At 55.5% G+C, this 10,775-nt stretch overlaps 4 protein-coding genes across 8 annotated transcripts in view; 1 reads left to right on the top strand and 3 right to left on the bottom strand.

Moving 5' to 3' along the window:
- Positions 1 to 10,775, bottom strand: part of LOC146752139 (AP-5 complex subunit beta-1-like) — a 68,234-nt gene that overhangs the window by 14,075 nt on the left and 43,384 nt on the right. For all 4 annotated transcript variants that reach the window (XM_085532745.1, XM_085532748.1, XM_085532747.1 and 1 more), the window contains exon 6: positions 895 to 1,112. The gene's annotated coding sequence lies outside the window, so the exon portion shown is untranslated. The remainder of the gene's footprint in view (positions 1 to 894; positions 1,113 to 10,775) is intronic.
- Positions 1 to 10,775, bottom strand: part of LOC146752142 (uncharacterized) — a 49,350-nt gene that overhangs the window by 36,191 nt on the left and 2,384 nt on the right. The window contains exon 2 of one of the 2 annotated variants that reach the window (XM_085532964.1): positions 6,920 to 7,358. The exons of the other annotated variant lie outside the window; for it this stretch is intronic. Coding sequence (XP_085389090.1) covers positions 7,293 to 7,358 — 66 coding nt within the window. The 3' untranslated portion in view covers positions 6,920 to 7,292. Of the gene's footprint in view, positions 1 to 6,919; positions 7,359 to 10,775 lie in introns of those variants that run through there. 2 annotated transcript variants of the gene reach the window in all.
- Positions 474 to 10,704, top strand: LOC146752143 (uncharacterized). Its single transcript, XM_085532639.1, has 4 exons — positions 474 to 653; positions 1,732 to 1,799; positions 2,620 to 3,656; positions 10,568 to 10,704. The coding sequence occupies exons 1-3, from the start codon at positions 474 to 476 to the stop codon at positions 3,632 to 3,634; spliced, it is 1,263 nt and encodes a 420-aa protein (XP_085388765.1). The 3' UTR covers positions 3,635 to 3,656; positions 10,568 to 10,704.
- On the bottom strand, positions 6,012 to 7,169 carry LOC146752144 (ciliary microtubule associated protein 1A-like). The gene is made up of 4 exons (XM_085532638.1): positions 7,112 to 7,169; positions 6,709 to 6,837; positions 6,276 to 6,548; positions 6,012 to 6,121 (listed from the first exon to the last, which is right to left on the bottom strand). The coding sequence occupies exons 1-4, from the start codon at positions 7,167 to 7,169 to the stop codon at positions 6,012 to 6,014; spliced, it is 570 nt and encodes a 189-aa protein (XP_085388764.1).

Raw genomic sequence — 10,775 nt, 5'->3', positions numbered from 1 at the left:
CGCCCATGCACACAGAGAGTTGAATTGAAACAAAACAAAGCACATAATAGACGTGAACACGGAGATAGTAAAACTCCACCCACACAAGTGATGTTGTATCAGACTTCTGTCTCAGGCAGCACTCTATTCTAAGGGGACTTCCCAGGCACATCAGAAAGAAGCCACAGGGGCACAACTACATCGAGTACATAACTCCATGCAGCTGCCCACAGAGTCTGCAGTGAAACAAAAGCTGGACCACCTTGCATCTGTGTTCAGTCCCACCAGGCCTTCTTCCTAGCAGATCTCCGTGTCAGCCATAAAGCAGTGTGCTCCCATCACAGCCCTAGCTCCTTCTCTTGGAGCAGGTAAGGACCATTACTCAGCACCATTCCTTTTGCTCTACTCGGCACTGGTGAGGCTGCACCTGGAGAACAGTGTCCGGGTCTGGGCTCCCAGTACAAGAGACAGCTGGACACACTAAAAAGAGTCCAATGGAGGGCTACCATGATGGTGAAGGGACGGAACACCTCTTCTATGACAACAGCCTGAGAGAAGTGACTGCTCAGCCTGGACAAGGGGAGCTCAAGAGGATTCCACCCATGGCCATCAATCCCTGCAGGGAGGAACGTTGCGGCAGCATTGCAGCTACTAATGAACTTCCCAGTACATCAGTAGCAAAATATGCTACTAAAAAGGAAAGACAAAACTATTGTAAAAAATCTCTCAGTCGTTAAGGACACATTCTAAGTAATGAAAGGTAAAACAAAGCAGAGCCCAAAGCTGTATTAAATCTCTACTCGGGTCAGAATTCCTTTGTCACCATATCTGATTGCTCTTTTGGTTTCTGAAAGTGCTCGGTAGAAATCCAGAGTTTACGTGGATAAAACCTCAGGATAACATCCATTTACTTACACGCTACTATTGTTAAATAATCCAAGTCAAGTCTACTTTACAAGGAAGTGAGCAACAAGCAGAAGAAGCGAAGAAGAACATCACGTTGAGTTCACATTCCTCAAGGTGCAAATCACAGCTATTCCTGCCCAAAACCTTCTGTTTCTTCAATTGCAAATAACAGCTTTTCCTTCAGCTGCTCGTATTTCTTATAGGGTGGGAGGTCCAAGCGATTGAAACTGAAAACAAAGAGAAACCTTAAGTATTGAACAACAGTTTAAACCACCAAAAAATCCATTAGGAACACAGGCATATGAACTGTCCTGTTCAGAGGGATAACTGCATTTGTACAACTGGATTTGTCTAAAACAGCTGTATCTTGACGTGCATTTATCTATGAAAGTGAGAGTTAAAGCACAACAAGCACCCGAGCAGCGATAACTTTCCAGAACTGGCAGCGTATTTAGTAACAAGTCTCACCTTATCTCTTCTGTATCTGAGAGTTAAAATCTGAGCATCTTCACAAAGCACCAGCATAACTGAGAAACTGAGCAGAAGCTACATTTTAACCAGCCAAGAGGGTGCGTGAATGTGGCTATTTATTTGCATTGCCAAGATCGGGTGTGGTGATAATGAAAGATCAATCCCAAACTCTTTAGCAAAAAGTACTGTTTATTACTTCATGTTTTAGTGGTGTGCAAATCCATGGCATTTACAATGGATTCAGCTCCACAACAAAACTGCTTTTCAGAAGTTCAGCTATTACTCAGCAGAGCTTACTGCCATAACCCAGTGCTTTGCTTTCACACAGTCTCAGACACTTCCATATCACACCCACTTCCTAAAACCTCAAAGTAGATTGCCATCCGTAAGAACAGAACCACAGCAGAGTTTGATCCTTCGTACTTACCAGGTGGGACTTCCAGGTAACCAGTTTTCCTTTCCAACTTTCTCAATGCAAAATTTCTGAGGTCTGTTGCTCCCTGTACAAAAATCAAACAAGGAATTCTTAGGTCTAACTGCCCGTGTAGACCAGTAGGTAATAGATGACAACAGAGCGTGAAAGGCTTGAAGAGAAAACAAGACTATAACTACTTGCAGAGCACAGAGACATCTGTCTCTCACTACATCCCTCTGAAGAAATCCACGTAGTGAAATGCATAAATATGAAGCGGTTTTCAAAGAAATTCAACCACTGAATGACATCGTTGGTTTGGTACTGGAAGGAATCTCTGGAGTTTACCTAGTCCTGCCACTCTGATCAAGCAGGGATACCCAGAGCAGGCTGCCCTGCCTGTTAAAGCAAGGCTCCGGGACGGAGGCTTCAATGAAACGCCACGTGCTCCTGACTGCCCGCACTGTTCAAAGCTCCCTCCCTCTCCCTCCCTCCGCCCTATTGTTACAGTGTGCTTTAAATAATAGGAGCAGTAGTCATGCTAAGGCTCGTAGTTAGGCCTAGTCTGTGTTTCTCACGTATCTAGGAATGCAAGTTGTGTTTCTTATGAACCCGAGCACGGATCTAAGTAATAAATCTTGCTTAGGAACAAAGCACAGCGTATGTAAAAATCAGGTTTAGATTTATGGTGTGATGGTAGAGCGGTAAAGCGTTTTAGAGAAAATGAATAGTAAACAGAAAGGGGGCCTCTAACAGGAACATCCAGTAACGTCACAGATCGAAGGAGGAGAAGAATGTACAGCACATTTCCTCAGGTCTTTGTGGGATAGTCTTACCTAATTGTAACCAAGGAAACATGACAAAAGAGGACGAAGCAATCCTGAAGAAAATGTATATAAACCTTGTGATTTCTTTATAGTTTGGGGCTCTGACTTTGGACGCTCGTCCTCAGGCTCCCGGGCCCTCAACAAAGCACCGCATAAAACGACTCAGGTTGGTTTGTGTTCTTTAACTACGGGCAACACTCTGACGGCAGCCCTTCAAAGCAACCAACACAACCACGCCAAACCGCAGCCCGGACTCGTCCCGCTCACCGCAATCCAGACCCACTCCATCCGTACAAACCTTCATCCACGCCCACTGCCCCAGCCCAACACGGCACCGAGGCGTGCGGATCCATCGGCACCAATTCCAGCGGGGAGTCCTCATTCACAGCCCCGGAACAACAACGCACACCGACACGGCCGGGGCCGGCTCAGGCTCTGCCTCCAGGCTTTTGGGGCCGGCCGGGTGACTCCGCAGCACAGCGAGACCGTGGAGCCGCCCGGGAGCCGCCTCTGGGTGCCGGCAGCGCCGCGAGCTCCTCCCCCGACAGCCCCTCCGTGCCCCCGCACCGAGGCCCGACCCCGTTGGCAGCACAGAGCCCGCTCCTCCCGGCCCCGCTCACCGGCCCCGCTCATGGCCGCCATGGCCCGGAACTGCTCAGGCCGGGCTGGGGCCTGTTGGGGGGGAGCTGAGGTGAAGTGGGCGGGCGCAGCCGTGAGGGAGCAGAAGCCGCGATGGCGGTGGTGGGAGGAGCGCGGCGCTGCCGGGCGCTGCAAGGCCGCTAGAGGGGAAACAAATCCCTTCCGGGGGGGGCAGCAGCCTTCAGGAGGGGCCGGCACTGCGGCCGTTCCCTGTCACAGCAGCCTGCGCCCATCCTGCCGCCCCTCCCCTCCTCTTCCCGGCTTCTGCCCTCCCGGCCCGGCTCGCCCTTTCCTGTCCCCCCCCCATGAGGGGAAATCGCTGCTGGGTGACCCGGCCAGAGCCGGGCAGAAGACAAAGGGAGGCTCGTCCTGTTCCAGGAGGGGCCGTGGGGAGCGCTGAGCTGCGTGTGGGGCACGGCACGGTAAGGGGTGGGGATGGGGAGAAACGGGGGCCTATGGGGTGTATAGGGGGTGAGGTGTGGGGCGGGCGGGGGGTAATATGTTTCTATGGGGTGAATACGGTCTAGGTGTGAGGCTGCGGGGGAGCAGCGTGGTCCTATGGGGTGAATAGGGGGCAAGGTGTGGGGCGGGGGGCGGGTAATGGGGTCCTATGGGGTGAATAGGGGGTGAGACGTGGGGCTGGGGGGGGTAACGTGGTCCTATGGGGTGAATAGGGGGTGAGGTATGGAGCTGGGTGGTGTAATATGGTCCTATGGGGTGAATAGGGGGCGAGGTGTGGGGCTCGGGGGGGTAATGGGGTCCTATGGGGTGAATAGGGGGTGAGACGTGGGGCTGGGGGGGCAACGTGGTCCTATGGGTCGAATAGGGGACAAGGTGTGGGGCTGGGGTAAGTAATGGGGTCCTATGGGGTGAATAGCGGGCGAGACATGGGGCTGTAGGGAGTAACGTGGTCCTATGCGGTGAATAGGGGCAGGGTGTGGGGCTGGGGGGGGGCAACGTGGTCCTATGGGTTGAATAGGGGACGAGGTGTGGAGCTGGGGGGTGTAATATGGTCCTATGGGGTGAATAGGGGGCGAGGTGTGGAGCTGGGGGGTGTAATATGGTCCTATGGGGTGAATAGGGGGCGAGGTGTGGGGCGGGGGGGAGTAATGGGGTCCTATGCGGTGAATAGGGGGCGAGGTGTGGGGCTGGGGGTGGTAATATGGTCCTATGGGGTGAATACGGTCTAGGTGTGGGGCTGGGGGGGGGCAGCGTGGTCCTATGGGGTGAATAGGGGGCAGGGTGTGGGGCGGGGGGGGGGTTAATGGGGTCCTATGAGTTGAATAGGGGGCGAGGTGTGGAGCTGGGGGTGGTAATATGGTATAGAGCACTATATTACCCCAAAGAGCCCCTTAGGGACCCATGAAGACCTCTTGTGACCCCATAGAGCCCTACAGTGCCCCGATTGACCCCACAGGGATCCCATATTGCCCCTTAGGAACCCCATAATGACCTATAGGGTTCCCATATCACCCCATAGAGACCCTTAGGGATCCCAAAGAGACCCTTAGAGAACCCATATCAACCCAAAGAGGCCCATAGGGGCCACATATCACCAAACAGAGCCACACTAGGGACCTGATAGAGACCGATAAGGACCCATAGAGATGCATAGGGATCCCAGAGATCCCCAGTGACCACACAGAACCCCTCAGTAATGCAAATGACTGATAAAGCATCAGCGTTTTCCTATGCGCTGATGTTAGAAAGGCTTTAGGGAGCGGCAGCACATTCCTGTGTGTAGCAGGGAGGAAAAAGGAGTAACAAGAAGGTCTACATAAGGTTTTTAATTAATTTATTAATGACTTATCCTAACACTAACATCTAACATTGTAATGGGCAAAAGCCCGACTGGATGAAGGGAAATGGAAACAGAAGACAGCCAGATGTTGGTTACTCTCCCTTTTCCCTCCCCACAACCTTCCAGACTGTGCTGTCTTATTCCACAATGAGGGGGGTTGTGTAGAGGGAATGCCGGATCCCAAAAGTGGAGGCAGGCGCCTGGGGCTTGATCAGCGTCACCTGGAAGGGCAGAAAGGAAAGGCAGATCAGCAAGGGCCCTTCTTTGCTGCCCTCGCTCCCTGCAAGGGAGATGTGGGGAAGGCTCAGGGGAGGGGGGAGAGGCGTGAAGGCTGTGCTTGTGAAGCAGAGGGGAAGAGCTGAGCAGCTGCCTTACCTGGCCTACGTTGTAGTCTGCCGGCCCGGGCTTCACTGCTTTGCCCTCTCCATGTTTTGGTCGGGCTGCCATGGTGTATGCGGGCGCCCTTTTCTTGTACACATCCACGGCCACTCTGGGGAGCGCCGCAGGACCTGGAGTCTGCAAGAGAGTCATGGCCACACGGGGCTGGGGTCACATTCAAGGCTCTCTCTTTCCCTGGAAGGCTGCATTAAGCAAAGCTGCAGCAGGGCTGGAAGCCCCTGTGGCACAGGGAGAGGAGCCTGGTTTTGGACGCTAACATGGAAGAGAGGAGCAGCAGAGCTCACCTTGGCAAGGTCCTCGTCAAAGCGACCGCGCTGGCTCCTTCCCCTGATGGAGTAGCAGGGGCTGGCCGATGTGTAGGCTGTGTTGGGCCCCATCAGCCTGGGCAGTGTGTAAGTGCCAGGACCTGCAGGAGGGGCAGCAGAGAGTGTGTGCGTGAGGGGATGGAGGAGATGGAAGCAGCAGCGAGGGGCAGCCTGCACAGCCCGCTGGTGGGAGCAGGAGGGACGTGTTGCCCCTCTGAGCAGCAGCCAGTCCCTGGAGGATGCTCAGGCTGAAGGGTCTGCCTTTGCCAGGGTCACGTACCTGGAGGGCGGTCTGTGCGGAGGGGCTCCCGCCGGAAGGCCATGGACTGCACCGGTGGGCACTTGAAGACGTGCCTGTTGGCTGCTTCGGTGCGGTAGTCACCTGGGCCGGAGGAGAAGAGGAAGAAAGCTGTGAAGGGCTGGTCTCCTTCTGCAGCCAGAAAGAGTCCTCTGAAGAGCTGCACAATTGCTGGGGGACACAGGCAGCACGCGGGGACACTGCAGCACGTGGGGACAACTGCAGCAGTGGTACTCACTCGGTCCGGGGGTGACGGTGGTCTTGGTGGTGGGTCGTCCTTGGAGGTGGGCGCCTGGAACCACGTACTTGCCATTCCTGGTGATGGCCGGCTCCACAAAGTAGCAGGGACCTGGCCCGCAGCTCCCTGCCGCAGGCCGTTTGGTCCCTCTAAAGGTGTACGCGGGGGCACGGTTTTTGGTGGGGCTGTGGCCCACGTAACCTAGGAGGAAAAGCAGAAGAGAGCACACCCCTGTGCAGCTGCATGTTTCCAGCTCCTTTGGCCCCTTGGGTCACAAGGAGCAGCGCCAGCAGCATTGGCCTTCCTCGGCCAGGCCTGGCTTGCAGCTGTGCCAGAGAGCCAGGAGGCTCTGCCAGAACGGGGCAAGGCTGGGGAGCTGCTCTGCCCCGTGATGTCCCCAATGTGCCTCACGCCCTGGGGATGGTCGCTGTACCTGTTGTCCCCGGGATGGAGTATTTGGGCCCGGGGCTGGGGAACTGGGCCGAGATGAGGCCACGTGGGCGATGGGGTCTCCAGGTCCCCACCCAGGCACCGTCCATGCTGTTAGACATGTGCTCCAAACCTAAAGGCAAGAGCAGAGCAGTTACTGATGGGGGTTCCTGAGCCGGAAGGGCCGGCAGCAATTTCTCCTGCTCACGGCCAGTCCTGCCAGTCTCGTGCTACATGCCCCTCACACACACCAGAGCCAAGCTGGGCTCTGCAGCCTGAAGTGTGCAGGAGCTCTCCCTCACCTCTCTGAGCCTTGGAGGACGAGCGCGATGAGGCTGAGCTGGTCTGCTGCTGGGGCTGCTCTCAGGCACAGGGCACGGCGAGCGGCTGCGGGCTGCACAGCTCACAAATGATGCTCCTGGAGCCAGTGGCCGGCTGTCCTTGGGGAGGGCCCGGCGATGTCATGGCAGCGCATTGTGACAGCACACAGGCTCCGGATGATTCCATCCGTGCTGTGACATCTCCTGGCTGGCCTGCAGCCCTCCACGCCTTCTCGGCCTTGCACCCCAAGCAGGAAGAAGTCGTAGCTCACGCTGCCGACACCTGCAGCTCTTGGTTTGAGCCACGTGCCGCCTGGGGCTTCATCAGCATCACCTGCAAGGGAGAGAATCCCAATGGGGAAATGGACTGAAAGTCCCGTCCAACCCTGGAAAAGTGTGGAAACTGTGCTTTGGAAACCCCATGGCACTGCCATGAGCAGCCAGCAGCCCTGCTGCATGCCTGGAGGGCACTGCTTGTGTTCCCCAACCCCCCGGCCCCATGCTCAAGTTGTGTCTGTTGACCTCCACTGGCTGTATTTGACAGAGCTGCAGAGCACATTGCAATGGCTGCTCTGGGATCAGGTGGCCTTCTGCAGAAGGATCTCCAGCTCCCATCCTTGGCTCCATTGATGCTGATGTGCTGGATGTAGGGATGTCCCTGGTGGCCGGCTTCTGTCACAGTGGGCACTTCCCGACAGTGACCCCTCAGATCCAGGGGTAGATCACACAGCAGAGCTTAGCCAGGTCCTGCTGGCTGTTCAGATTGGTACTTTCTCTCTTGTTTTGTTTCTTACTGATGGAGTTGTGTGTGTGAATGGGAAGTGCTGTGCAGTCAGGACCGGTCAGTTATGGTCATAGAGGATGCTCAAAGGGAGAGAGGAAATAAAGAGTGAAACTGAAGCCAGCACTTAGCGTCCTGATGTCTGTGTTCTGCAGCAGAGCCTGTGACAGTCACCAGCGTCCTGCAGGGAACTGCAGCAGGAGGCTGTTGCTGGGCACTGGGCCCAGATAGGCCGCCCTGCCCCCTTCTCCTGGGCAAAACCTCTCATCAGCCGTCACCTCTGGTCAGCCATCAAAGAGGAGTGGATCATCAGCGGCCTTGAGGCCTAATTCCTACAGGCCTGTGTGGTGGCCCTGAGGGCCTACGCCTAGTAACCAAGGGGTTAAAAGAGACCTATGGAACAAGAAGCTTTTCAAGAGGCTGAGAGACCATGAATGCCAGTGAGAGAGAGCACTAGACCTGGACTGCAGGTCAGGAGAGAGGCCTCTAGTCCTCTAGCCATCTCAGCCTTCCTCTGGACCTCCATGTCTCTAAGCCCTCCCATAGGTGTCTAAGTCCATACACCTCTGCACCTTCTTTGGTGCCTAGGTGCCCCTGGGCCACCTTGTGGCTCTCTTGGCCTCTCTGTCTCAAGACCTCTAGTCCAGCTTCAAGGCCTTCAGGCTTCTTGGGCTGTAGGTGTCCAGACCTCGAGGTACAAGTACAACCCCCAGCTCCTCTTGGCCTCTGCTCTTCTAGGCTTTCTCTTGCTTGGCCTCCATGCCTCCCTTTGGCCTCAAGACTACTAAGCTGCAAGGCCTCTTGGCCAGGCTCTGGGCCTCCCTCCAGGCTGTTTTACCTTAAGGCCTCTAAGCATCCTGGGCAACCTCTAAGCCTTTAGGCCTCCCACTATGCCTCTAGGACAGCTTGCAGGCATCTGTGCCTCCAGGTGTGTTCTCCATTACAGCTCTAAGCCTTCCTTTGTGCCGTCAATGCTCATGGACTCGTGGTCTCTTTTTTGGTCTCCCTCTGTGCATCAGGCCCTCTAAACCTCAGTGCTTCCAGTCCAGCCCTTTAGTACCTCGGCTCCAGGCCTACCCTTAAGCTTCAAGGACTTTTAGCTCTACGGGGCTGTTAAGGCCTCTAAGCCTCCTTTTTTGGCTGTGTCCGATAGAACCACCACTGCCCCTGATGCTCTGTCCCATAACCCCCACAGCTTTGCCCCGTAAGCTGTGCACCATACGCTTCTGCTTTGCCTACAAGCTATGACCTCTAAGGTTCCCCATGGGGCTCTACACACCACGGCCAGCACTTGCCGGTACAGACAAGGGGACAGGGATGGGGCTGTTTCTGCCCTCCTTATCACCTGCCCCTACCTCTGCCTCTTTGTCCCCTCTGTCCTTGGCAAGTGACAAATTGCCAGGGTGGGGCCACGGGGGTGGTCTGTTCCCACAGTCTGTCAGGGGCAGGAACCCACAGGACCCAAAGAGAACTCTTCTATGACAAAAGCCTGAGAGAAGGGGCTGAGTGGAGCATCCAGTGGAGCCAAGTGGCAGGACCAGAGGTTGCCACCAAACATCAGGAGCACTCCTGCACTGTGTAAGTGCTGCAGCACTGGCACAGAGACCCAGAGAGGCTGTGGGGTTTCCTCTGGGAGATCTCCAAACCCATCGGATGTGTTCCTGGGCACCAATTCTGCTGGCCCTGTTGCAGCAGGGCCTGGACCAGATGGGCCCAGATCTCCATTCCAACATCAACCATTCCGTGCTCCTGCAACACCACACGACACGCTGTGTTTGGCTCAACCTGGCCATTCACAAACAGGTTTCTTCCTCCTCCTGCTCAGTGCCATCTCTGTGGGATCACACTGCCTCCTACGATCCAACTCTGTTCCAATCAAGGTCAACACCAAAACAGTGCTGACCTTCATGGAGCCTGGGCTTTGGAACACAGGCACAGGAATAACCACTGCATGGGTGGAACCTTGTGTATTTCTAAAACATGCTCCTAACTGCCCTGTTCAAACTGTGATGCAGAACCAAGGTTGCATTCCCAGCACATCCAGGCAGGCCGGCACCAGCCCCAAGGCATCAAGCCACAGCCTGAGAGGCCATCACCAGCCCCGGGGCCTAAATCCATGCCTGGCAGGGACCCCGGCCTGCAGGCTTTTGGCCTGGAAGGGCTTCCCCAGCCTGCAGGCATTGGAGCTGGCAGTGCCCCCCAGAGCAGACAGCTGGCTTTTAGCCTGGCAGGGCCCCCCTAACCGCATGACCAGCTTCAGGCCTGGCAAGGTCCCCCCCGACTGCCTGGCCGGCTTTTGGCCTCACAGGCCCAGCAGGTCAGGCAGCCATTTTGTTGCCTGGCACTGAGCCCCGGGCAGGCTGCATAGGAATCCCCAGGCCGGCCAGCCGGCTTTTGGCCTTCCAGTGTTTGCACAGAAAGCAGGAAACTCAGCCCACATTTCTCTTCTGGGCATCCCACGGGCTTCCTGTCAATGCAGGGTCACTTGTGCTGGTGGTGTCGTATCTCAGGGCCCATCCAGGTCTCTGGAAGCCACTGCATCCCATGGGGCTGTTTCTGCCCTGCCTGCTGTGCTGCATTTGGGAGGGCGAGAAGAAGGAGATGACTGTGCAGCCCCTTCCCAAAGCATTTCCTGTGCCCTGGCTTGTGTCTCTGAACAGTGGGAGAGGGCTCCTAAGCTCTGTCCCTACGCTGGATCAACTCCAGCTCTTCCTCCAGGCAGCCCATAACCCTTCCACGCCTCATTTTTCTTTCCCTTGCAGGGAGTCTGGATTCCCACCTTTGGCTCCTTTGACATTGTCTCCAAAGAATCAGGACTGCAAATGGGATCCTTTATCCTGGGTGGAGCTTTACTGGAGCATGTGGATGCCACAGCAACAAATGGAGTGTGTACAATAGACTGAGAGTTTGTTGAGTTTTTTGGTTTACAGAAAGCACAACTAGCTTAGCAGCAAGTGAACTGTGTTCAGT

Source organism: Coturnix japonica, unplaced genomic scaffold, assembly GCF_054131305.1.
Source record: "Coturnix japonica strain WE unplaced genomic scaffold, WE-NBRP24 Scf050, whole genome shotgun sequence".
Classification (NCBI taxonomy): domain Eukaryota; kingdom Metazoa; phylum Chordata; class Aves; order Galliformes; family Phasianidae; genus Coturnix; species Coturnix japonica.
The sequence above is the reverse complement of the archived record's forward strand: the minus strand, read 5'-3'. Positions and strand labels throughout refer to the sequence as shown.

Excerpts from the sequence above, each read along its gene's own strand:
- LOC146752144 (XM_085532638.1), bottom strand. The coding sequence starts at position 7,169 with ATGACATCGCCGGGCCCTCCCCAAGGACAGCCGGCCACTGGCTCCAGG. Across the intron at positions 6,549-6,708 it reads CTCCATCCCGGGGACAACAG|GACCCAAGGGGCCAAAGGAG; the intron begins GTACAGCGACCA and ends GCTGCTCCTTGT. Across the intron at positions 6,122-6,275 it reads CACCGTCACCCCCGGACCGA|GTGACTACCGCACCGAAGCA; the intron begins GTGAGTACCACT and ends CCTCCGGCCCAG.
- LOC146752143 (XM_085532639.1), top strand. The coding sequence starts at position 474 with ATGGAGGGCTACCATGATGGTGAAGGGACGGAACACCTCTTCTATGAC. Across the intron at positions 654-1,731 it reads ATGAACTTCCCAGTACATCA|ATTGCCATCCGTAAGAACAG; the intron begins GTAGCAAAATAT and ends ACCTCAAAGTAG. Across the intron at positions 1,800-2,619 it reads TTACCAGGTGGGACTTCCAG|GAAACATGACAAAAGAGGAC; the intron begins GTAACCAGTTTT and ends ATTGTAACCAAG.